This window comes from Leptosomus discolor, chromosome 1, assembly GCF_034619465.1.
Source record: "Leptosomus discolor isolate bLepDis1 chromosome 1, bLepDis1.hap2, whole genome shotgun sequence".
Classification (NCBI taxonomy): Eukaryota; Metazoa; Chordata; class Aves; order Leptosomiformes; family Leptosomidae; genus Leptosomus; species Leptosomus discolor.
Genome location: NC_141391.1, coordinates 157,764,002 through 157,788,147, shown reverse-complemented (window position 1 = coordinate 157,788,147; position 24,146 = coordinate 157,764,002). Strand labels below are relative to the sequence as shown.

At 41.3% G+C, this 24,146-nt stretch overlaps 1 protein-coding gene across 1 annotated transcript; it reads left to right on the top strand.

Moving 5' to 3' along the window:
- Nucleotides 1–3,445: 3,445 nt before the first annotated feature.
- On the top strand, nucleotides 3,446–23,704 carry NT5DC3 (5'-nucleotidase domain containing 3). Its single transcript, XM_086468253.1, has 14 exons — nucleotides 3,446–3,650; nucleotides 7,110–7,294; nucleotides 10,791–10,865; nucleotides 11,384–11,439; nucleotides 15,066–15,156; nucleotides 16,847–16,984; nucleotides 18,497–18,557; nucleotides 18,794–18,896; nucleotides 19,038–19,139; nucleotides 20,148–20,229; nucleotides 20,605–20,691; nucleotides 21,738–21,878; nucleotides 22,247–22,311; nucleotides 23,443–23,704. Exons 1-14 carry the CDS (start codon nucleotides 3,446–3,448, stop codon nucleotides 23,702–23,704), a joined length of 1,653 nt encoding a protein of 550 aa, XP_086324379.1.
- The last annotated feature ends 442 nt before the right edge of the window (nucleotides 23,705–24,146 follow it).

Below are 24,146 nucleotides of genomic sequence, written 5' to 3'. Positions count from 1 at the left end.
TGTTTATCTTTAAATAAATTGTGTATATTATCCCCACTCAGACCTTAGTTAATCCCACAGGCCCTGAAGAGTAGTAGGATGTGATATAAGTCAGGGTATATGGTATGTACTGGAGACAACTGCGTGCCTTTTTGGTTTGAGGCCCATGCTATCTCTTGCTCTATCCATGCAGTAAGACAGCCCTCTGAAGTGGTTCTTTGAAGGATAATTCTTCTGTGAAGCTCTTCATGTTGGGTTTGAGGTTTTTGTTGTAAGTTTGTGTGGGTTTTTTTTTTTTTTTTTTAAATTGCTGGCCATATCTAAACACCTTTCTGTTTCAGTTTATACCAGATAAATGTCAAAGGTGTGGTAAATTCTGATAAGAACATGAGGGAAAGTCTGGGTTCTTTTGTGGATTGTGTGATGTATTGGATACATCTTTTTTTAGTCCTCTGGCAGCTGGGATCACTTGGACTGATCTGATTAAGAAGGGACATTTAAAGTTACATTAGCCTGTAGGATTATATCTCATGTTAAGTGCAATTTTAGAAAAAATGTTGTAGATTGACTTCCTCTACTTCTAGGTATTCCATTCTGTTTAAATAAAACCTGATAGAACTTTTGGAAGAAGGAATGTATCTTCATCTATCTTCTATGGACCCCAAATAAACACAAATGAATTTCCATGTGTGCTCCTTCATGCCAGTTTACATTACCACATATTTTCCAGTATTTGAGTCATTACTCTGAGACCAGCAGACAAGGGAAAGCACAGAGTTGTCTGAAGTTGAGTTGTTTAACAACTTATTTTTAAACACCACTGCCTCATGTTTTAGTTCTGTCTCTAGTCTGGCTGCTAACACTTAGGGTTTGCTTTGATTTGTGTGAATAACCCACTGGCCTAACAGGTCTTCATGCAGAAGCAAACAGCCCATGAGTGCTGCTCTAGCTAGCAGAATTACAGAAAGGAAACAACTTTCCTTTTTATTTGTATTGCATACATCAAGCATGTGCTAGCATCACGAAAGAACTCAAGCACACATCTGTCTTTATAGATCAGTCCTGGCTATCTGGGGAGCTAAACACAGACTATTTGCTGTGTTTCTACCCACAATAGTGGTTTTTGCCTTCAAGGCCTTGTCTTGCAAATGGTTGCAGAAGAAATACAAGTATTATCATTCCAGTTTGGTAGTATAAAAGATAAATGAATGTGAAAGTTCAAAGCCTTCAGGTTTCAAGGGGTGTGTGACACTGCTATAGAGCACTGTGTTGTCTTTTTCCAGAATTCTATCAGAGATAAATTTTGTAACCTTAATGCTGGTGTCACAGTAAGGGAACATAAATCCCTGGCTCTGCAGTATTCTCTTACGGCTTATGCTAGAAGAGCAACACCTCCATTGACTGCTGGAAATGGCTTCTCCGTTACTGCTCCTTCTTGTATTATTCAGAGCAGTTCTTGTAACTCTTCCCTGAGAATGCCTCACCTACCAATGTGGTTATTGTTCACAATATTTATAGTCTTGGGACTTGGAGACCAGGCTAGGCTGTGTTCAGGAGAAGAACAATGTGCCTTTTTCTATTGAATTGCACATGGGATTAATTAGCCCATAGGCTGGAGTGAAAAAGCTGTCCAGTTCTAATGCATTTTTGCTTTGTTGGAGGCAATCGATTAATTAGGAGTTGGAGTGATAAGAAAACCTACAATACCCTAGAACTATGCCATGAAGTCAGAATGACTTTCACTGAGTGTCCTAATTTCATAAATGACTTAATATTTTTTTTTTTCCTGGTTGTACATGGAAAGTCTGTTGCTGAAAGGTAAATGGGAGTTTTCATTTTCTCTGCCTCACAGTGTTGTAGCAAACGATTTCTGTAAAAATCTTCTCTGACTAGAAAGATCAGAGAAAGCAAGTACCAGATTAGAAATTCTCTATGAAGTTGTCTTTCCTTTTGCCTTATCTGTTTTCTGAATATTGACCATCTTGTTCTCCCCTTGTTCCCAGAATTTATCATGATGGATTCATAGTAACATGTACCAGAATCACATACTGTGAAAACAAAATGACAATGTAATGTAACTGATAATGTAGGAACTTTGATGATGGTTGTATCTGGTGTCCACAAGTAAGCAAGTCTGGAAAATCCATAGGGTATCACACTTCTGGCAATCACAGTCGTAATGTCAATCGAGAACTTTGCTGGGTGGGAAAGATAGAGCACGCAGCTACCCACTGACAGAGACTTTGAAATCCAAGGTTGATTTTCTTTCAGTTTGTTGTGGTTTTGCCTGTAAAAATAAGGTGGGCCTCATTTTCTGTAACAAAAAAAAAAATAAAAAGAGAGAGAGAACATTTAGAGTAGTATTTAGTCTGCAATACTTCAGCTTTGTACAGGATCGCTGCTTTAGATGTCTGGGGAGGAATGACTGAGCAAATTCCAGATGTAAGAGACAAGGGGTTGTGTGGATCTCCGTGGTATAAGAACAAGCTATGTTTGATGCTTACTGTATTGGAAAAAGAATATGTTCCTTTTGTTGTAAAGAAAGTTTCTGTGCCCATCAGGAATTCTGCATGTGGAGCTGTATCCTTTTTGCTGTGGAAGTGGTCTGGTCTTTGTTCTCTTTATCCATGCATCATCTAATTCCTCCCAAGTATTAGTAGGTATGGTTCAAGTTCTCAGACTGCCAGGGTCTACAGCTATCAGTGGGAAGAGTTTCACAAGGACATGGGGGCCTCAAAACAGCACTAGGACTACTGTGGATTTCATGGTATTCTTTGTATTACACGTTTTATATCCAGCTTATGTTTTGAGCTTATTTTGTTCATGGATGGAAGCAGGTGCATACAGCACTTCTCAAGTGCACACCGGCTGGAAAAGTAAATACTGGCTGTTGATGCGGTGTCTGTTGTGAAAGCATCCCAGGCAGCCCCCAGCCCAGCGAGGCACCTGAGGACCAGCGGAGGCGGGAAGTCGGGGTACGTCCCCCCACGCAGCTCCACTTGACCTTGAACTTAGTGACAAACCTTCAGCAGTTGCTGCTAAAGTGCTGCCGGCCGTTACGGACGGGGGCAAAGTCGCTTTCCCTCGCCGGGATGGCAGACCTGAGGGCAAGGCCAGGGCCGCAGCTGCCCCTGGGTTAGCTTCCCCGGGGGCATGCCCGCGGGGGGCAGCTCTTTAGAAAGCTGCCGCTTCGCCGTGAAGCCAAACCACCGGCCTCCCCGTGCCTCCCCCCCAGCCCAGCCCAGCGCTGCAGGGGCGAGGCAAGAGGGCGGCGGGGCACAGGGGCGGCCAGCACTCCCCGCCGGGCCGGCCCCGGCGCTGAGCCCGCAGGCAGGCAGCGGGACGGCGCTACCTGCCGCCGCCGGGCCAAGGCCCGCCTCGGCGCGGCCCCGGGGCGGGGCCCGAGGAAGTGACTTCAGCCGGCGGCGGCCGAGCGGCACGGCGGGGCCGAGCGGCGGCGCGGAGCATGGCAGCGGCGGCGGCGGCGGCGGCGCGGTCCCTGCTGGCGGCGGGGCGGGAGGGCGGGCGGCGGTGCCGCCGGGCCCTTCCCGCCGCGGGGGCCGCTCCCTACTGCACGGTGGCCCCGCAGCAGCAGCGGCAGCAGCAGCCGCCGCCCGACATGAAGAGCTACCTGTGGTCACGCTACAAGGAGGCCAAGAGGGTCACCAAGGGTGAGCGGCGGGCCGGAGCGCGGGGCCCGCGGGCGGCCGCGGAGCGGCTCCCCCGCCGTGCCGGTCCCCCTCCGGCGGCAGGTCGGAGCGCCGCCGGTCCCGAAGCGAAGGGATGCGTGTCGGCCGTTCGGGGAGGAGGAACGGCGCGCCCTGTGGGAGCCCTGCGGCAGCGGGGAGGGTTCAGGGGGCGAGACGCGGGTGGGGGGGCCGGGCGAACCCGGGGCTTCCTCCCGGCGGGCCGCCGTGGCGAGCGGCCGTGGGCCCGTCCCGCAGAGACCGGCGGAGCCGCCGCCCGCTCCTGGGGTCATCGCGGTTCTGGTGCCAAAGCGCTGTCCCTTCTGGTGGTCTCCGGTGCTCGCCCAGTGTCAGACTGGGAACGCGGGTAAGACCATCACCTGGGTAGGTGCTGAGGGCCGGACACCCGGTGGAGATGCGGTGCTCGGGGCGGCTGCCCCTGTTTCTTCCCATGCTCTGAAGAAGGGGCGAGCTCGTCAGACCTCCGCCCGTCAGACCCAGCGGGGCTGTAGCTGTTGGGGAGTGCCTTGGGGGAAGCAGCCTTTCGTACAGCGAAGCTTGGGCCAGGCAAAGTGGCTGGCGTTGGGGTATGTGTGGTGTGGAGAAAGCAAATGTCAAAAAGGAAAGTTGGCCGTCTGTTTGAGGGGCTTTCTGCAATAGGCTGCTCTCCCAAAAAGTTAAAATGCTGTGAAGTTTTGGATGACTTTTGTTTTGCCTATGGTTCTGTTAGAATGCCGTGAAGCATTGGAGCCGGAGTAAACCGCTAATGATACGTGCATGACTCTGGGAAGCCCTGTTCTTCAGCCCAGCTAGGCAAAAAGTTGAGGGCCAAATGCTTGTTTGAAGGTTGCTTGCTTCTGCCCTTGCTCTGATGGGAAGATTATTGCCAAGGTGCTTGAATATGTGATCTTTTTAGAGAGGTGAAAGAGACAGCAACGTCAAGTGGGAAAGCTTGTCGTGTAGTCACAATGGATAATACTTCAGTCTTGCATGCTTTGCCCTTAAAAAAAGAAAAAAAAAGAAATTACTGTATTATCTTGCACTTAAGGATCTTGAACACGAACTGGAGCTTTACCATGCTGGGCGCAAACATAGAGTTTGCAAACAGAAAGTAGTGGCAGCATTTCACAAGTGAAATAAGAAGCCGTGTTAGAGATCTCAGAAGAATGCTATGGACTTTGGAGGTTGGGATAAGGGATGGGAGAAACAGAATAAATATCTTTTATTTTGAATCTTTTTTTTCTTTTCCTGTCTTTTGGAGTTAACTTTTTCTTATTCTAAACCACACCCAAATAATACTTGAGAACTGAGGTTAGAGAATAGGGTAATGTTAGGAGAAAACAAGTCAGTCAGTGGATGTGGATTGGTGAAAGATGAAGCAAGTGCTTTTGGAATAATTCAGAATATTTTATTACAGTTTAAGTCACCCAATGGCTTCAAGTATGTGACATTTCTCTTAGTTACAGTGTTAGGATGACAAAGCTGTCCTGATTTTTGACCCAAGGTTTATAGCACTTGGGATGCTGCCTGCCAGCCAGAATGTCTAATAGCTACAAAGGGTTTATACTGCCTGTTTTCAGACAGGCACTAGTCAAGCCATTTTTGATCTGCAATATCTTTATCTCTGTATCTATATATAGATATATAAATATCTTTATTTTTAAAAATAAGTGTTGACTCACCAGGCTGCACAATTGACATTTGAAAAAAAATCTTTAATACAGAAATGGGTGTTGTAATGTGATTTTGGAGGTTCACCCAAAACTATGGTTATGACCTCAAGTTAATTAGGTAATTCATGGACCTTTTTATAGAGTAAGAGTATTTGCTTTAATAGTAGCATGTCAAATCGCATTTGATTAGTTTGTTACCTCAACTGAGCATTTATCTCCTATATTACTGTTAGCAGTGACTGGAGATAGTTGGAATTAATATTTCATTTGAGGCTTATTTTGTTAAGGTCCTTGAAACGAAAGATAAAGCTTTTCACGCCAGCTTAAGCATGGGAAGCTCTTGGGACCTTTTTTTGATGAGAGAGATGCTGGACTTTATTTGAAACTTGAAATTAAACTCAGTGAAATTGCTGTTCTTTCTCTCAAAAATTAAAAGACTTCGGTATCTGCATCTGGTAAAGTTGAATGGTTTCAGATTACCTCCTTATCTGTGTAAGTTTCTTATTGTATCTGCTTGTCAACTGTCGAGCAGTGTAAGGCATTGCTTTTACAAAAGAAATGTTATTTCACTTTCTACGAGTTGGCCAGAGTTTTCAAAATGGAGCACAATCTTTCTAACGGATCTGGAGTCCCCACACCTACCTGTTGAGATGGCCTCCTCCTATGGTGGAGCACGTAGCAAATCTGTCCTCAGAGCTGAAGGCATTGAGATAAGCTTGACTAGTTCCTAATAGACTTGTATGTAGAAAGTAACCAAACAAAGCATATTCCCTTTAAACTTATGCTTCCAAGCACAGATTTGAGATGAAAGCTCCTCTTTTTTTTTTTTTCCACTAATAGGAAAGGCAGGATTTTAAAGATAATATATGGGAAGGGAAGGAAGGAAAACATGCTCGTGTTTTATGCTTCCAGGAGGGTAACATTTAGCCTCCTAATGTTGTGCTCTCAAGATTTCCAAACAAGAAATACAAACATCCTTAATACTGATGTTGGTCCTGAAGTTACTTAAGGTGTTATGGCTCTATGTAAGTGGTCTTAACTTCTCAGAATACTTCTCAAACAAATACCAAGAGAAGCATACCCTTAAAAATGGAAGTGATATAGACACACTAGGTATGTGTGTGTAGAGAATAAGCAGAATATTTTTCATTTCCTGATTTGCTAGGAGGTTAGTAAGTGTAGCAATGTGTGTGTAACTGTTGTTTGAAAAGTATGACGATCACATAAATTTTACTTATTTGAGCTGAAATTGAGTAATGTGGTAACCTTGAAATGGTGAAGTGAAAGAAATTAAAGTAATAATGTCAGATTAAAACAATGTCAGTTCTGCTTCTAGGGCAGAAGCTGGACCAAATAACAGGAGGAGAAGACAAGGCTCCTGTAATAATAATAATAATAATGATAATATCCTCCTCCAACTCCAAAGTTAATTTTTGAAAGCAGTAATAAAGGAGTTAATGGAGTTATCAAAAAATTATATATGGAATCTGGGGCTGTCTGATGAGCAAGATGCCAAAATGCATCTTCTCTGTTACTTTTACTGTACAGAGAAAAATGTGTTTCAAATGCAAACTATAGGTCACTGAGACAAGTTAGGGACAGCATTTTCAATAGCACTGTATTGTTAAGGATTAGCTGCTTAGTGTGCATTAGTTTGGTAGTTTCCATCATCATTTATATATATTTAGAAATCGCTAGTGGATTTCAGTGTGTTCATTTAAATAAAACTATAAGGCTGATACAGCTTTTTTTTCCTCTCTCCTGTTCCCAGAGTTGGTTCCTTCGATTATGAGTAATATGCTGAATCCGGATGCTATTTTTTCAAACAACGAAATGAGCCTGTCAGACATTGAAATTTATGGTTTTGATTACGACTACACGTTGGTCTTTTATTCTAAACATCTACACACACTGATCTTCAATGCTGCTCGAGATCTTCTTATTAATGAGCATCGGGTAAGTAAAATTAATGGAATAACAATAAAGTTATGAATAAAGAGTATAGTATGTAATTTCTGACTGAGAGGGGCATAACTCATCTTTTCATGCATCAGTTCTAGCTTGGCTCCCTTATAAGACATTTTGTACAACAGCTACATGTGAACCACGGAAGTCCTGGTTTATTCTCAGCTGCAGTTTTGAGCAGAGCACAATCTGACCACTGTTAAGGAATGGAGTTTTTATTTGGTTTATTTTTTAATTTGGTGGTGGTGGAGTGGTCTTTTGTTTTTTTTCCTGATTGTCAATTATTGGACTCACCTGAATAAATGAGAAGCTTAAAAGTTGCCGTTACTCTGTTTTATGCATTGCTGTGAGTGCAGTGATTAATTTCCGTATGAAATATTTTTAGCCTGACTTCTTAGGAGGTCTCTGATTGCACTGGGTGCTTGCGAGGCACTCTGTACGCGCCTGGTGTTTCAGCTGAGTTAGCTGAAGGGGCAGCGTGTGCGGTGACGCTGTAATCAGAGGCTGGAGACAAGAGGGACCCAAGTGTTCAGCTCAGTAGCCCACTAAGAGGGAGCACTGCCCTCTTGCCTCACCAAACAGTGTGTTTGCATTGGTGACCGGTTGACATCCAAGCAGCTTGGAGCTGGTTGTTGTGTAGTTTGGGGATGGGAGAAGTTACGTTGTGTCAGGAAGTGGGGGGGAGATGGGTGACTTGGGAAATGGAAGGTATTGCAAGGAAAAAGATCAAAGAAAATGTGGGCTGGATGAAGCCAAGTTTATTGAACTGTAGGACTTGCAGGAAAATAAGAGACAGAAAGTCCACAGAGTAACTTAATTAATAAAACTGCTTGTGTATTTTATACAACCTAAATCTGAATGGGTGGTGGTATTCTACTTTCATATTTGAATCTAAAGGTTAGGAGCTATATATAAACATCTATAAATATCCCTGGAAGAACAAACAAAACTTTATGGGTGCTACAAGCATACACATCTTGATCCTCTTAATATTTTAGTAGCAATTTCTGTAGGATATGTAGATACACTTTATTAAAGCTGTACAGTTCTTGCAAAAACCAATGTTACTGTAGGAGTCAAGATTAATTCAGATGGTGCTCTGTCTTTACTATTTGAATGAATTCAGGTAGTAATAACTTTCCAGTTTGTCTTGATTCAGATCTCTTGAGTTCTAGTAAATGAAGCTGTAATTACTTTTTGAGGCAGCTTATTGAAATATATCATCTCCTGTTGGAATTTTTTGAGGGACAACAGTTTTTATTAATGCTATCTCTGTAGCTGCTTATACTGTTAGTGTTTTTCTTGCCTTTAACATTAGAAAAAACTTCTAGTCAGTGTTGCCCATAATGACTGTCACAGTCAGCCTAAAAGATGGCCAATTTTGGTCATGGCAGTGTAAGGTAATCCATCAGATACTGCAAAATGCAGTGTAGGAAGCAAGGAATTTTGAAGTGTGTCCAAGAGAATAAACGGCAATTTAATGCTAATCTCGGAGGTGGCAGCAGGTGTTGAATGTAAACTCTTGCTCTTGGGTTTGTTTCTTTCCTAACGTGCAGGCCTTGTGCCACCTTACCTGGACTGCTGTTTCAGTCCAGATGTACGTATCCCTACCAAGCGTGGGGTAAGAAAACAGTGCAGGTTGGTTTGTTTTTCTGTTTGCCTTGTAAGGAAGCTTTGGTTTGTATGCCAAGATAGGCTCAGTCTTTTTCTCATACGTACTGGCATGTGTCCAAAAGACAGCCTTCTAGTAGAATAAATTAAAGTAGGAAAGTCAAGTATGCAGAAATTTGAAAAAGTCAGAATGCTCTGGGGCACGTGCAATACGCTGTTATTTCTAGTTGATCGCATTCTTTATCTTCCCCTGGTGTTTTCCTTTGTTCTCTTCTGCACCATGTTCCTGGACAAACCTACACATCTTCCCAGCTTGTCTGTAGGCTTCTGATGCTGTTCATCATTCAGATCAGTAGCCTCCCCCATGTTTTCTGGAAGTGGTAGTAGGGGTGATAGTTCAGAAGTTAGGATGAAGGACTGTTTAACTCGAGATGCCTGTGTTCAATACAAACACAACCTGCAGCAAGTGCAGAGCAAGTCTTCTTCAGCATAGATAAAAACTTTGTGGAGAAATTGCAGGTTACTTACTTTTTGTAAAAGTAGCTAGAGCCTCTGTTGAAGCTGAATAATCTAATATGTATGGATGCTGTTGTTGAGAAGGTGGAGAGTGTGCCCGAGATGCATTTGTCAAGTTCTAAGACTGCTGTAGCCTGTGGGAGAGAAATGAAGGATTGCCTTTCAGTTGGTTAATCAAAGAAATGATAGTTTTCTCAGGCCTTGTCAGAAAGAACTGAAGCGTTTTAGTTTTGAAAAACAAATGAACAAACCCCTTTGCCCAAGGCACGCACCTAACGTATTTTTTTCATGGCTAAGCTATGCTTAAAGCAGGACAAAATTACAATCGATGGAAAATGGGTTTGTACTGAAAAATGTTGGAAAACTCTCTAACAGGCAGTGTGAGCTATCTATGATATCTATGAAGAACCTTCACAATTCATGTGCCTCTCTAAACACTGTGCTGTCTAGGGGTAAATGTATAAATATAAACAAAATGCTGTCCAGGGTAAATATAGTTGGGTCACTGTGGTGTCTTCTGAAGTGTCTCACCCTGATGGCATTTAATGCCCGGCTTGCTTTCAGGATCTGATCTTTTTGACACACTGTACCTTGGGGAAAGTCCCTGTTAGGGGACCCTGGCTTCTGCAGGTAACATTAGCCATTGTGAATTCTCTTCTTCATTCCTCCCCGTCTGTGTGTGTTTGCTGTGCACTGTATCTTTAAATGCCTCTGGCATCTACATTTCAAACTTGACAATCTAAGATCAGGAGTATGATCTACACTGAGGGAGTCAAAACAGTCAGCTACGTTTCTTTTATTTCTTGAGAATGCTGAAGATCTTTTTGCTTCTATTAATATTGATGATGTATTACTTTTTCTTTCAGTAGAAGTGAGTAGTAAAGTTCAAGTATCTCTGTAAATTGGGGCGTGTTCTTGGGTTTCTGGCTAGAATGCTGAGTTGGAAACTGTGTTCCTATAGTCTGTTTCATGGGGAAATTTCACAACGCAAGGTAGTGCAGCTATTAAATTTTAGGAAAATGATAACATTTGTTTTCAAAGGTGCATGTATTAAAATAGCTTTTTGAACAAGAGGCTGATGTTCAAAGGTGATCACTACTACAGAGTACCTAGATGTCCAACTTCAGGTACCGTGCTTGACTTAGGTTTAAAAGAATGACCTTGGATTTTGGAAAAAAGTTGACTTGTCTCGCACTGTATGTACGTTTCTGCAAATTGCACCAACCCATCAAAAAGCCTCTTGATGACTAGTGAAAATGAGAAGCATAAGAAACTTATGCTTTTAAAATTCTGCAGAAACAATTTTTATTTGTTTTTTTTGTTGTGGATTTAAAATAAAATCATTGTGCTCTTTTCTTAGTATCCTGCAGAAATAAGAAAATACGATTATGATCCTAATTTTGCCATCAGAGGACTTCATTATGATGTGCACCGGGTATGTATAAGTAACTTTGTGATCAGTTATGTAGTGCTGAGAACCTAGCCAAAGAAAACAAACAGGGCTTTTAAGTCTTTCAACTTTTCACTCCACCTTGATGTGTAAAGATTTTGTTTCATATTTTTCCTCTTTCATAGCAGGCTTGATTTTTATTTATTTATTTTTTTAATAGCTCTTAAATATAAAATGTTTTGGGTGTTTTGTTCTCATGGTGAACAGAGGAAGACAACTTAGAGTGCAGCAGAATAAACCTAAGCAGGCGTCTGCTAGTAGGAGAAGTTATTTCTTCATGATGTAAATCGGCTCACTGGACAAAGTTTCCTTGGTGATTTGGCAAGCCCTAGGTAAAAGCCATTGATGAAAGTGTTTTGGAAGCTATAAAGGAAGTTTAAGTGATGGTGCTTGGGCATTCTTGAGACAAAAAGTTTATAGGCAAAAATTGCTTTGATTTTTATGATTTCATGTCAAGTAGTTGATGTGATAAAAACTAATATTTTATTTTTCTCCCCTGCAAGGCATTATTAATGAAAATTGATGCTTTTCATTATATTCAGCTGGGAACAGTTTACAGGTGGGTAAAATGATTTCCTATTTATAATAAAAATGTATGCTCTTATTTTTTGAATCCCCTAGTTGCATTTATTAGTGTGCATCTTAGGTTCGTGTCAGGGGCGGTGCCCTGACAAGCGCAGACATGAATGAACATTGCAGCCTTACTGGAAGGGGGTGTCTTTGCACCTCTGTGTGTACACGCAGACGCGCGCACACGTTTGCTGACTGATAGGGTACAGCTGATTTCCCAGTTCAGAGCTGGGGAAGCTGGCAAGCTGGCTGGTCACATAGTGCTGACTCACTTTGTTTCCGGCTGTTAAATTGTGCTGAAAGACATCTAAAAATATGCTGATGACTTCTCCGCTGTTGCTTTCTATGTAAATAATTGTCACAGAGTGCCTGTTAGCGTGTCTTTGGTGTGGTTGTAGAGACACTTGAGAGGTCTTGCTGTGTGTACACAGAGCTTTCAAGTTTGGACACATCAACCACATCATACTTGCAGAATGGAGCACAACTGCTTTGGGTCTGCACAGCCCGACCCTCTTTGAGTTTACTGAATTGATGCAAAATTGGTTACATGATATAGACATACTGTGTGTGATCTTCGACGGGAGGGTTGTTGGTATGGCTCAGTTTGCTGTAATGAAGCAATATGCATTTGACTGACATGAACCCCACACTTGGTACCAAATTTAAATTAAATAAGAAGCCTGAGCACCTTTCTTAATGTCATTGGACAAAAAGTTTTCTTTTGGGGCCAAAAGATAACGTAACCTTGGAGTGCTTTACTATGGGGGACTGTGTATGATAGTATGAAACGATGATGCTCATTACTTCTTTTTGTTTGACAGCTGGGCAGATAGGTGGATGATTTAGCCATAGTCATTGATCTGTCCTTTTATGAGTTAGTCTGAGATGCCATTTGGGAGAGTGGAGAGGAAGGGAAGGAAGGTGAAAGAGGAAACAAGATGGCATGGTCCAGCGTTAGTAGCTATCTAAAGCTGCCAAAGCAATGTGTTCTGTATGTATCATTGGAGTCTGAGTGAAACTTTATACCATTTATTCATGCATTTTATACATGCTGATGTAGAATAATTATGGTGTGTTTTCAACTGACAAAACCTGTTCCTGTGGTTTTTGAAGGAATTGTTTATGCAGGGCTGGGAGGGAACCAGAGAACTCAGTGTGAAGGTAGCGATTGTAAGGTTTGTTTAAAAAGGCTGTCACATTTTTATATTTTTCACTGTGAAAAATGATAGTTTGCTAGATTAAAGGCTAGGTGAGGTAATCAAAGCTACATTTATCTGTAGAGGTATGTAGCAGAAATATTAAGATTGGTATGAAGGGAAACATGTATATGTGAGAGCACCAGAAGAAATGTTGATAGAAGGGACTAAAGGATGGCGTGTATTGGTGGTGCCTGGATCAGTTGTTCATCCAGGATATCCTCACATCTGCATGCTGTTTCTTCAAACACCCGTATGGGCATGGAGGAAGCAAAAAAAAGGCTGAAGGCTTTGAGAGATGATGTCAGGAAGAACAGTGGTATGACTGGAACTGTATGGTGACCTAGATGAGAAGATGAATAGGTGGTGAGTCCATCAGCAATGTTGCCTTATGGACTTGGAGTAGGACAGAACGAAGAGGCAGAAGATTACAGTTGCTGTCAGCTCCTAGTACAAAAGGCACATCCAAAGCCAGCACATAATGACAGGTCAACAAAGCTCTAGAGAGGTTTTGAGAGTTGTTGAAGAGCTGGTGTCCCTTGTTCTCCATGTCACCTGAAGTAATTCTGGACAGACTGCTAGGCTACATGGCTTGATACTTGTGAGCACGTGTGAAGGCGAGAACGAAAGCTACCGTTTCACTTTATGCTTTCTCTTAATTTTGTTTAAAGTAAGATTGTCTTTCTCTTCTATACCAACGCCGAGCTTTGCTGTCAGTTGCTGCCTATCTGTAGCTCCTGGTTTTAACTTTCTGTGTGTTCTGTATGTGTGTGGGTCAGTTACATGGCTGAAGGCAGCAGGACTTGCCCAAGCTTACAGCCTCATTGGCAGTGAGAGGTGTAAGCAATACTGATATCCCTCTAACAGTGCATGTCTCCTAGAGCAGCAGTGGGAGCGCTGCTGTAGGAGAACTGTGATGCTTTTAGTGCCGTCTGTCCGTGTCATCAGTGGAATAAAATAAACTTTGTAGTTGTACAGCTGGGCTGTGAACTGTGTCAAGACTGTGAGTCTGCTGGTGAAACTAATCTGCAGCTTTGCCTACACAGTCACCTTTCCTCTCTGGATTTCACATATGTCTATTGTCCTCTCTTGACTTGTGCTTAAGTAGCTCCTGATCCACAAGTGTTTTCTTTAGCAGTATTCAAATACTGCTTGGCATAGCTGCCCGCAGACTAGAAGGTGAGTTGGTCCTGAATTCTGATCGTATTACCTGGTATATGTTTAACATTTTTGGTTGTATTTCTTTGTGTTTTCTGCTGTGGAGTGGGTGACGCTGAACTCTGTATGTTACAAAACCAAAGTGTTATCTACCCTGTTTGTGCACAATCCTAACTGGAATGCTGGAGTCCGACCAGCAGTAGCACAGAGCTGTGTACAAGTCGATGTAGCATTGAGAAGTGCGGTAAAGGAGCTCGTTAACGTGGGACTGTGCTGCCACGGCAGCTCTGAGGACGTTCATGTATCACGCCCTTCCACTGCAAAGCTGGTGTGGATGCTAAACACTGAAAGTACTAGGCTTAATAATGAATTAATTAATTCGCTTTTAATGCCTTGCAACACTTCGGGGTAAGACCAAGAAAAAGAGGTACTGAAGTAACTGTCTGTCTTACAAGGCTGCAAAGCACTATAAGTAGGCTTGGAAAAAAGGGACCAGATGATCTGTTTTTCATTTGTGTTCTTCAGTCTTAAACAAAATCTCAACACTTCTGTGTGCTCTGGTGAGGATGTTTGCATGCCTGCAGTATTTTAGATGCTTTAGTGCAAGATGCTTGATACTGTAAACATTCAAAACCAAACTGAAGCAAAGCTTTTAATATCTTAGTAGTTGATAAAGAAACTCTGGGGAGAGCTGATGTCTCCTTCTTCCCCATTTGTTGTTATATTTTTACATTTCAATTATTTGTCAACAGTCCTTCAAGTAATCTTAAATTTTGGGAAACTGAACTGTTGATACAGTTTAAGAGAAATTCTTACTTAGTTAAAGGTTGTGTATCTTTTTCTTTCCCTTGAGTCTTCAAGGTCATGCTGCAGAATAATCCGGTTTAAACACTATCACACCATCAGTGCTCTATGAAACAAAGGCAGAGTGAGGAATTACTTTGTGTTAAGAAACTGGAAGCTCTAACTACTTCTTATAAGCCCTTGAGGCATAATTTCAATGGAGACTAATTAGCTCTTTTCCCTTAAGAAAGTAAAAAGGACTTAAAATTTGAATGTGTTCCATGTGCGTCAGCCTGTTAAAATATTACTTGTTCTGTAAGGAAAGATGCTGTTTTAACTTACAGAGTAAAGTGTTCCTATGACATTATTAGTATTTTAGTAAGCTCCGGATCTACGTGTTAATCTGTCAGACTTTAATTTAGTAATTACTTGAAAATTTTAATCTGACTTTTTAATTAAAGCTAATGTTGTTTTCCAGAGGCCTCAGTGTTGTCCCAGATGAGGAAGTCATTGCAATGTATGATGGTTCCCATGTCCCTTTAGAACAAATGAGTGACTTTTATGGAAAGGTAAAGCCACAAACTGCTCTTTAAAATTTTTTATTCTTTTTGGTGGGGTGGGGGTAGCGATGCTTGCATTTTGTTCTTGTTCTTATTGGCAGTTATTGTTTTCTCAATATGTGATTGACTTATAGTGCTAGTTGTGAAGTTTGCCCTCTAAAGTGACAAATATCTTTCCTTTCTCGTACTCGCTGTAGTTTCTTCTTCCGCTGTTCCCTTGCCCAGTCAAACAGAGAGAGAAGTGAAACATAGAAAAATCAAGTGACTTGCTCAGTGTTGCACAGCAAATCTGATAAATGCTGGGAAATGAACCATATCTGGTGCCTTAGCCCGGCTATGTACTTCTTCCTGGTGGTCTAATGGCTCAGCTGATGTAGCAGCAAGTAAATGTATGGAAGCATCTCTTGCATACAAACTGGCAGAGTGACAGTAAGAGGATTTGAGAAAAGAATGATAAAAGATAAAACTTTTTTAAGTTTAGGATTTGACTTTGTGGGGAAAGTTGATCTTCTTGCTGGTAGGTTCCTTCCTCTTGCTGAAATGAAGAATGGTGCTGCCTTTTTAGTAAAAAACAAGTTTATTTTCCACTTTTACTTCTGCATGTTAATTCTACGCTGACATGAAAGGCCCTTCTTTGTGCTGTGGAGCATTTTGTTGTTCTTGCGCTTATTCTTGCTTTAAGGAGCTGAACTTAGAAATCCCAAATCTGTTCTCTGCGGCAGTTCTGAGTATCACCCTGGCATACCCTGTGGGATACCTTGGTCTCTGCAGGTCTATGCTTTCTTTGATCTTCGGAAGGACAGTGACAGGACAAGAGGTTGTGGGCACAGACTGAAACAGAGGAGGTTCCCTCTGAACATCAGGAAACACTTCCTTTACCGTGCGGGTGACTGAGCACTGGCAGAGGTTGATTGCCCAGGGAGGTTGTGGAGTCTCCATCCTTGGAGCTGCCTAGATGTGGTCCTGGGCAACTGGCTCTAGGTGGCCCTGCTTGAGCTGGGGATTTGGACAAGGTGACCTCCAGAGGTCCCTTCCAACCTCAACTGTTCTGTGTGTCTGTGATCTTGACCAGTAGTGAGCTGGTTGCTTTACCTCTCTTCTTCTGGTGAAGTATTTGGTTTGTATTTGCTCTTGTATAATGAGATTCTCTACTTTTGTAAAACTTAACTATAGTTACAGCTTATGCAGACTAGAAATCTTTTCCTCTGTTACTGCATTAGTTACTGTAGATTGTTACAACTTTTTATTATCTCTTTTCAAGGAGGTAAATTGTTTTGCTGTTGTAATCAGTGTTCCACTTATTAAAAAACCAAAACAAACAAAAAACCTCGAATGAATGACCAAACCTCCACCCCCCATCACGATACCCAGTACCTCTTATTTATAGAAGTGCAGACTTCCAGTGAAGGCCTCTAAGTCCTTCTCTTGATTTTTAGCTGAGTGCTGTTTTTTATGTGTTTATGACTTAAAATACTGCTCTTAAGAGTAATGAGTCATGATTGATTCTTAGAATAAAGCCAATGCTTTTGTTGGAGTTGTTAGTGAAAGTCTGTTAGTTCAAAAAGAATCTAAAGCAATGCAAGCAGTGATGGCGGAAGCTGAATATCTGCAAGTAAGCTGAAGTGTTTATACTGAATGACTGGTTCTAATCTGAGAAATGCCTGACCTTTTTTCTTCTTTTTTCTTTCCATTCTTGTAGAGCTCACAAGGAAATACAATGAAGCAATTCATGGATATATTTTCCTTGCCAGAAATGACACTGCTTTCTTGTGTGAATGAATATTTTCTGAAAAACAACATAGACTACGAGCCTGTTCATCTGTACAAAGATGTCAAGGTACTAGCTTTGAAGGTTTAGGTGAACCTCTATGTTTGTGCGTCTTCTCTCTGAGCAATTTAGGAAACTTCAACCTGTTGTGTTAGCTCCAGTGAAATACCTCAACTTTAGGTTTTGTATAAAGTAATTATGGCTATACAACCATGAAAACACAAGACCTTGGAAAAGAAAATGGAATAATTTGAAATTTGTTTTAAATCTGATGTTCTAGGGCTGTTGCTTTTTTTGTAGGTTTGAGGGGTTGATAAGGGGAAAGTGAAGAAGTTCTTGTACGTCAATAAAACTTATTTTGATTGCTGTTAACTGTATACTTTTCTCACTAGCAAGAATTTTCAGAGGCTATAGGGAATTCCAGCTTGGAGCTTTCAGTTGTACTGCCTCTGTATCTTCACTAGGGTACGATCATTTGCTCTCTCTTGCTTTTGGCATATCTATTTTGCCTGCTTTCTTCTCTTCCTCTTACAAAGAAATCTAGTAATAATGACTAAAGTAATTTGACCCTCTCAATTCCTCAGGGTGTATCCTGCAGAGGAGATAATTTTATGTCATGGTTATTTAAGAACAGAAGAGGCCGTGCCCAAGTTGGTGGTATTTGTCTGCACAGGTTTTCTATCCAAAAACCTTTTCCTGGGCCGTTGCTGACATGTATTAAACTTGTGTAGTTGTTCAGCATACGTGATGCACTTGAATGTTGCAATTCTCACTTTCCCAAGTAGATCAGATGGGTTTTAAGAAACTTTTGACCTCCAGAGTAATTTTCCCTTTTGCCTATGGTTACATAGAGTCAGAAGGGTAGTTTTGGTGTTTTCTGCTGAAGTGCTTGTAGAAACTTCTGTACTGCTCAGCATTCCCAGCATCATGGAAACCGTATAGTGGCATTTTTTGAGGATTTTTAGGACGTACCCCATGCAAGTACCAAAATGGCAGTACCACTGTCATAAACAAAGCTGTTTGGTGGGCAGCTGGCTCAGGAGAGCTGCCAAATGCCTTCAGAGCACCTTATGAGTACTTCGCTTAAGCATTTAGCTGCTTTCATCTGTTCATAGAGTTCCTTTTTAAATAGCCAGGGCATTTGTGAGTGACCGTAATCTAAAATCTGCCTGACTTAAAGCTTTTTTTTTTTTTTTTTTTTTTTTTGCAAGAGGAAAGGAATGTGTTCTGCTCCAAAGGTTATTGTAAAGCTGTGATGACTCTGCTTTTGCAGAGGGCTTTCTCCCCACTTCACCCTACTGAGAACCCTTTCACAGTTGTGATGTAAAACAGCCCCTGTGCTATATACAGTTCTGTACTTCCCAAAAGTATGAAGTTAGATTCTTGGAGGACAGGCTTACTCTTTGTCTAGTGGTGACATATATATGTAGTGAACATCACATGACATTTCTGTAAAATTGAAAGTGTAATCCGGAGAAAGGAATTGTTTTAAAAACAAATCACTACTGCTATGCAGGGAACGTGGGTTTTATACTTGAAAAGATTTTTCAGTTCTTTACTGCTCTGTTGCTTTCCTGACAGGATTCAATCAGGGATGTCCACATCAAAGGAATAATGTACAGAGCAATCGAAGCAGATATTGGTAAGTAGTAATGAGATCATCTATCAGAGCTTTTTTCACTGAGAGTATAATGGCCTTTCTGTCTTCCTTATTTAAGATTACAATTTCTAAATGTTGAAGCTTGAAAGAGTTATTTCCATTTGTCTAAGGTGCCTTTCTTAAGTATAATCTCATGTTCTGAACCCTTGGTTGAATGCAGAGAAAATTCTTGTGAAAAGCCTTTTCAGTTAATATTGTATTTTCCCCGATCCTCACAGAGAAGTACATCTGCTATGCCGAACAAACTCGTGCGGTGTTAGCAAAGCTGGCTGATCATGGCAAGAAGATGTTTCTCATCACAAACAGCCCCAGCAGCTTCGTGTGAGTGAACAAGTGCTTGCTGTTCGACTATAAGTTTTTAAACGACGGGAAGGATGAGACTCTTGAATGTAATTCATTATATTGCACAGATAACTGAACTTCTGTTACACTTCACTGTTAATACCCTTCTGTCCTTTTTAGGGACAAAGGCATGAAGTTCATAGTTGGCAAGGACTGGAGGGATCTCTTCGATGTAGTCATTGTACAGGCTGATAAGCCAAACTTTTTCAATGATAAGCGGAGGTGGGTATTTAGTCAGTAAAGTGTGGTTCAAGCAGCTTATTCCATATAAGGCCATAGAGCATGTTGTGAAATATTTTAATTTGGGTGCAGTGTAAAATGAAATTATATTTGATGAAATCCTGTTTAAGGTCATTACAGAATGCAGCGACACCCAATTCTGAAGTCCAAATATTTACCATTTCTTACCGAAGAAAGTTCCAGTAGCTATTACAGGTCTACTGGACTGAGTTAGGGTCACGGCAGCTGTTTATAACATCTTAGCTTGTAAGTGGGTGAAGTGTGTTCCTTTCCTAATAAACCTGAGACATTATGGTGCCTTTCAGAATCAGCCACTTATCTGGAAATGTCTCTCATTGCTTCTGCTTTTTTTTCCGTCACACATGGTATTTAAAAGGCAGACTGGCTTACAGACTGGGGTATTTGGACTAGTCATTTAATTAAGTAAACACATTTGGAGCACGTTTGCACTACTCTTACACTTGAGAAAGACCTATTCCTTTGCATGTACTTGTGATTCGAAAGTGAGGTAGAGGGAGGTGGGATTTTTTTTTTTTTCTTCGCTTTACTCTTTTTCATTTAATTTTAAAAAGAATTTGCTGTACGTCTTGCCGCCAGTCCTCTGCCCCCTTCTTCTTCAGTTCTGTTGTTCAAAATGAGGTATTGGGCAAGATTTTTAAACATCTTCACTTTTTTGGTGTTCTCTCCTTCTTAATGGCAGACAAGTCACACAGTTTCTTCCTCTCTGTCTGGGATCCCTGCCTTGGTTCTCAACAGTTGTTCTCAAACTTCTTTGTAAACACCATAGGTACACTGCATAGATACATTGCATTTCACTGGCTAAAGCGGGAGTTCTGGAGCTTTGCTTTTTCTATTACAAAATGTTCAGATGCTACAGAGCATGTTTTCCTTTTGAAAGACTAATGTTTTTAATATTAAAATTTTGCTCTCCTCCTAAAAAGTGACAGATTTTCTACAGCAATGTAACAATTGTGTACAATTATTTTCTAGACCGTTTCGGAAAGTGAATGAAAGGGGAGTGTTGCTTTGGGACAAAATTCACAAGCTGCAGAAAGGTCAGATTTACAAACAGGTATGCTTTCAATGAACCCTTTCCGGTATGCTTTCAATAAACTCTTTCAGTTCAAATTTAATACCCATTTCCTAGAATCCCAAGCTTCTTTAGCTATCATAAAGGCTTATAAAAAGTAGGTATGCTCTTTAAGAGAGTCATTTTAATGACTGAAGTGTACATATTCATTGTTGATATTGTATGTCTGCAGTTTACTTGCCTCTTGAAGTGATAGTATTACTGAAATTGCCTGTAAAATTTACGGTTCATGAGATACAAACTGACGACACGATTCTTGATGCGAAAATATTTTTAGGGGTGTACTAAATTCCTTTTTCATGCCTGTGAAGGTGCAAGTTGCATGCTGCTACAATGTACATGTCATTGTTTCCGCAGGGTAACTTGTACGAATTTCTGAAGCTTACTGGCTGGAGGGGCTCTAAGGTTCTCTACTTTGGTGATCACATTTACAGTGACTTGGCAGTAAGTAGTCTACTTTCACAAAATAGGATGAAAGACGAGGCATTTTGTTAGTTTTCCTCTCATTCTCTCCAGTTATTCAATATAACACACTTTTAATTTGAAATTTCTAAATACAACTAGATTTGGGTTGGTAGTTTAAGCCATATTGCTCTTCTTGCAGTGAAGAAAATCGGTGCCATAAAAAGCCGACCATATTTTCCACCTGACTCATTTAACTTGTTTACAAACTGTGCTCAGGAATGTGAGAGTTTGTATTCCTGATCCAGATACTGATTGTGTCAGATGTAATGGAGAGTAAACACAGATATCCAAACGTAGAGGATGTGGCTGGTTTGGGTGACATTTACTACCAAGTGTAATAAGAGCTGAATGAACTTCTGTTTTGAATGCAGGAGGCAATCTTCCTGTCACTGAGGGTAAACTTTCTTTCTTCCTGAGATCTTGCTATTGTTTGTAGCCCCGCTATCCAGGCGTTTTCTTACTACCTTATGAACAAATGCACTTGTAGCTGTAACTTTTGAGTAAGTGACTGTCGCTTAACTCTTTTGTAACCGATTGTGTATGAATGCCTGGGTATGACTTTCCACTGCCAAGCTGTGGTGACGTGTTTCCGCAGCAGCAGTGTTAACATTTTTACCCCAATCTGCTTTTAAAAAGAAAAGTAAGTTTGAGTGCTTCAGAAGGCTGAGGGCCAAAGGAAGGAGGACACAGCTCTGTTCTCTGGCACAATGGAGGAGAGAGCACAGGTGGCAGCAGCCTCATCCTGTACTTGTCAGGAGGAACTTGAATAGCTGGGGGTCCTGAAAGGTTTCCTTCGGATACTCTTGACAGCAGCAGAGGTCTCATCTACAAGAGGAATTTCCTACTGTTTATTTTGAACTTAATGAATTAGAGCTTATTTGCAAGTGCTTACGTGTTCTTTATCTCTCTCTCTCTCTCTAAAAACGTGGGATTTGAAGCTTAATAAACAATGGTCAAATTCTTCAGTTCTTTTAAGTAGTTCTTTTTAAAACTAATGCTTGTATTTTGTAATTCTTGGTAAATAGGATTTGACCCTGAAGCATGGCTGGCGTACTGGAGCAATTATTCCAGAGTTACGATCAGAGATTAAAATCATGAACACAGAGAAGTACATTCAAACCATGACCTGGCTGCAAACCTTGACAGGATTACTGGAACACATGCAGGTTTGTTCTGTGTCTGTGTAATCGGCCCTGTATAGCTGAAGGGATTCAGACACGTTTCTAAATGCTGGACATTGAAGTGGCAAGTGCTTTCTGTCTCATTAAAGTTCACCACTTTGACTGTAGATCAGAAAAATGCAATTATTTGCATGTCTAGTTAGTCAGACTTTTGTCAAAATCTTGTCCCCTTCCTTCACTGGTGAGCCTGGATTGGTTCCTCCTTTTGGTTGTTTAAAATGCGTGTGGGTAACTTCTGTATAGTGATCTCTGGAGTGTTGCTCTTGTCCTGTTAGCTGATAAGGGTTTATTAATGGAACGGCTTATTTACGAGGGTGTCCTTAGTTACCTGTTATCCATACTTCACATTCCAGGTTCACCGTGATCCTGATTCGCAAATGATTTTAGAAGAATGGAAGAAGGAAAGAAAGGAAATGAGGTAAGGCACGGCAGATGAAGAATTTGCAATATGCTTTATGATTGCCAAGTGTTGTATGTGATGTCTTCTGAAGGTTTCTTTAGAATTTCTCTCCATTCCTGATTTATATTCCCTGGTAGTTACAGACTTTCTAAAATCATCTGTGTAAAGCAATATTCCACTTGTCTCTTGTGCAGCTCTTCTCCCCTCTGACCCTTCGTGCGTATGAATCCCTTTTCCCTGTTCTCCTTCTTTGGAACAGATGTTAATTTTCTGCATGAAAGGGTAACATGATATCAAATACTTTACCTTCTCATCTCCGTTCTCCTGTCCCGCTATGTTCAGCTGTCTCTGTTGCTATTGATTAGACAGCTTCACTTCTGCATGATTTTAAAAATGTGTTCCTGTATTAAGACTTAGGTCACTTTTTGAGTTTCTTTAAGATGATTTCTTCAGATTACATACACTACATTTTAGAATATGCAGAAACTAGGCTGTGCACTAGATTGGACTTAGCAGTGGATGTCACAAAGATAGGTAATTGGGCTAAAACTCCCGAAAATCTGCTGTCATGAAGGAGCAATCCCTAAACGCAGGGTGTGTGAAGTGCACAGTTTGCAAGGCCAGCAGCTGTACCACCAGCAGCCTTCCCCACAAATGTGGAAGTAAATGAAGTGGGAATGATACTTGGCAGTGACTAATAACAGAAGTTAATTCCAAGATGCGTTTAAGCTTTTTGTGTACACTAAGCCAATTCTTCACGGTTTTGTAAAGAGTCTTTTATCTTTGGGACAAGTGGATGTCGTTAGCGTTTAGATGAGGGCAAAAGTCTTCTTTCACAATCTCTAGAAAGGAAAGCTTGAGATGTCTTGTTTCTGGAGTTAGAAGCAACTTATCACTGGTTTTAGTGGCAGAAGCGTGAAGCTCTTCTGTTCGCTACTGTGATTGGTAGATCTGGGCTACGTATGTGCAAGAGGTGCAAAAATTTCTTATAGGATGCGTATAAGTGTTTTGAAGCGCAATGGCAAGAGAATAACACATAGAACAGGTCATAGGAACGCTTTGCTTCAGGTTCTGGATGCTCGCTGGTGGAGAGGTGTGTGCAGGTATGTTGGTTTCATTCTCTTTCTTTTCTTTTTTTTTGGGGGACAGGGAGATGAACAGGAATTTCTTCAACGCACAATTTGGAAGCTTGTTCAGAACTGATGAGAATCCAACTTATTTCCTAAGACGTCTCTCTAGATTTGCGGATATCTACATGGCGTCATTGAGTTGTCTCTTGAACTATGAGCCTGATTACACGTTTTATCCAAGAAGGACTCCTTTGCAGCATGAACTTCCTGGCTGGTCAGACCAGCTGTGCACTGGTACATTCAGAATACCTATACTACAAGACACAGTTCAGATCAAATAAACACTTGGCAGCTTCTCTCTAAAGTTGGCAAATGCATATATATTTTTTTTTTTCTTTTTTGAATATATATGTATTTTATTTAAGTCACTTAAATCTGTTATCTTGATTTAGATGTAATTCGTACTTGTTCTCATAAGCGTTGTGTGTGTTTTCTCCTCTCTTGCGTGGAGATGTGAAAACTCCTCTTGGACACAGAAGAGATGATGGACTGCCAAAATAGTCGTGGACTGGAAGGAAGGGCACATTTGAGGGGAAGGACTGGTGGAGTTCCGGAATGGTTGGTTTTGTTTGTTCAGTGGAGATTTCGATCTGCAGCCTTGTGGTTTACAAAGCAGCACCGGTACTCTCTGTTCTGGCCCTGTTCAGCACTCCAGCTGGAGCCTGTAGTGGATCTTGGCACTGAGAAGCTTAAATCCAGTAGTAGTAACTCAGTGATACGCAG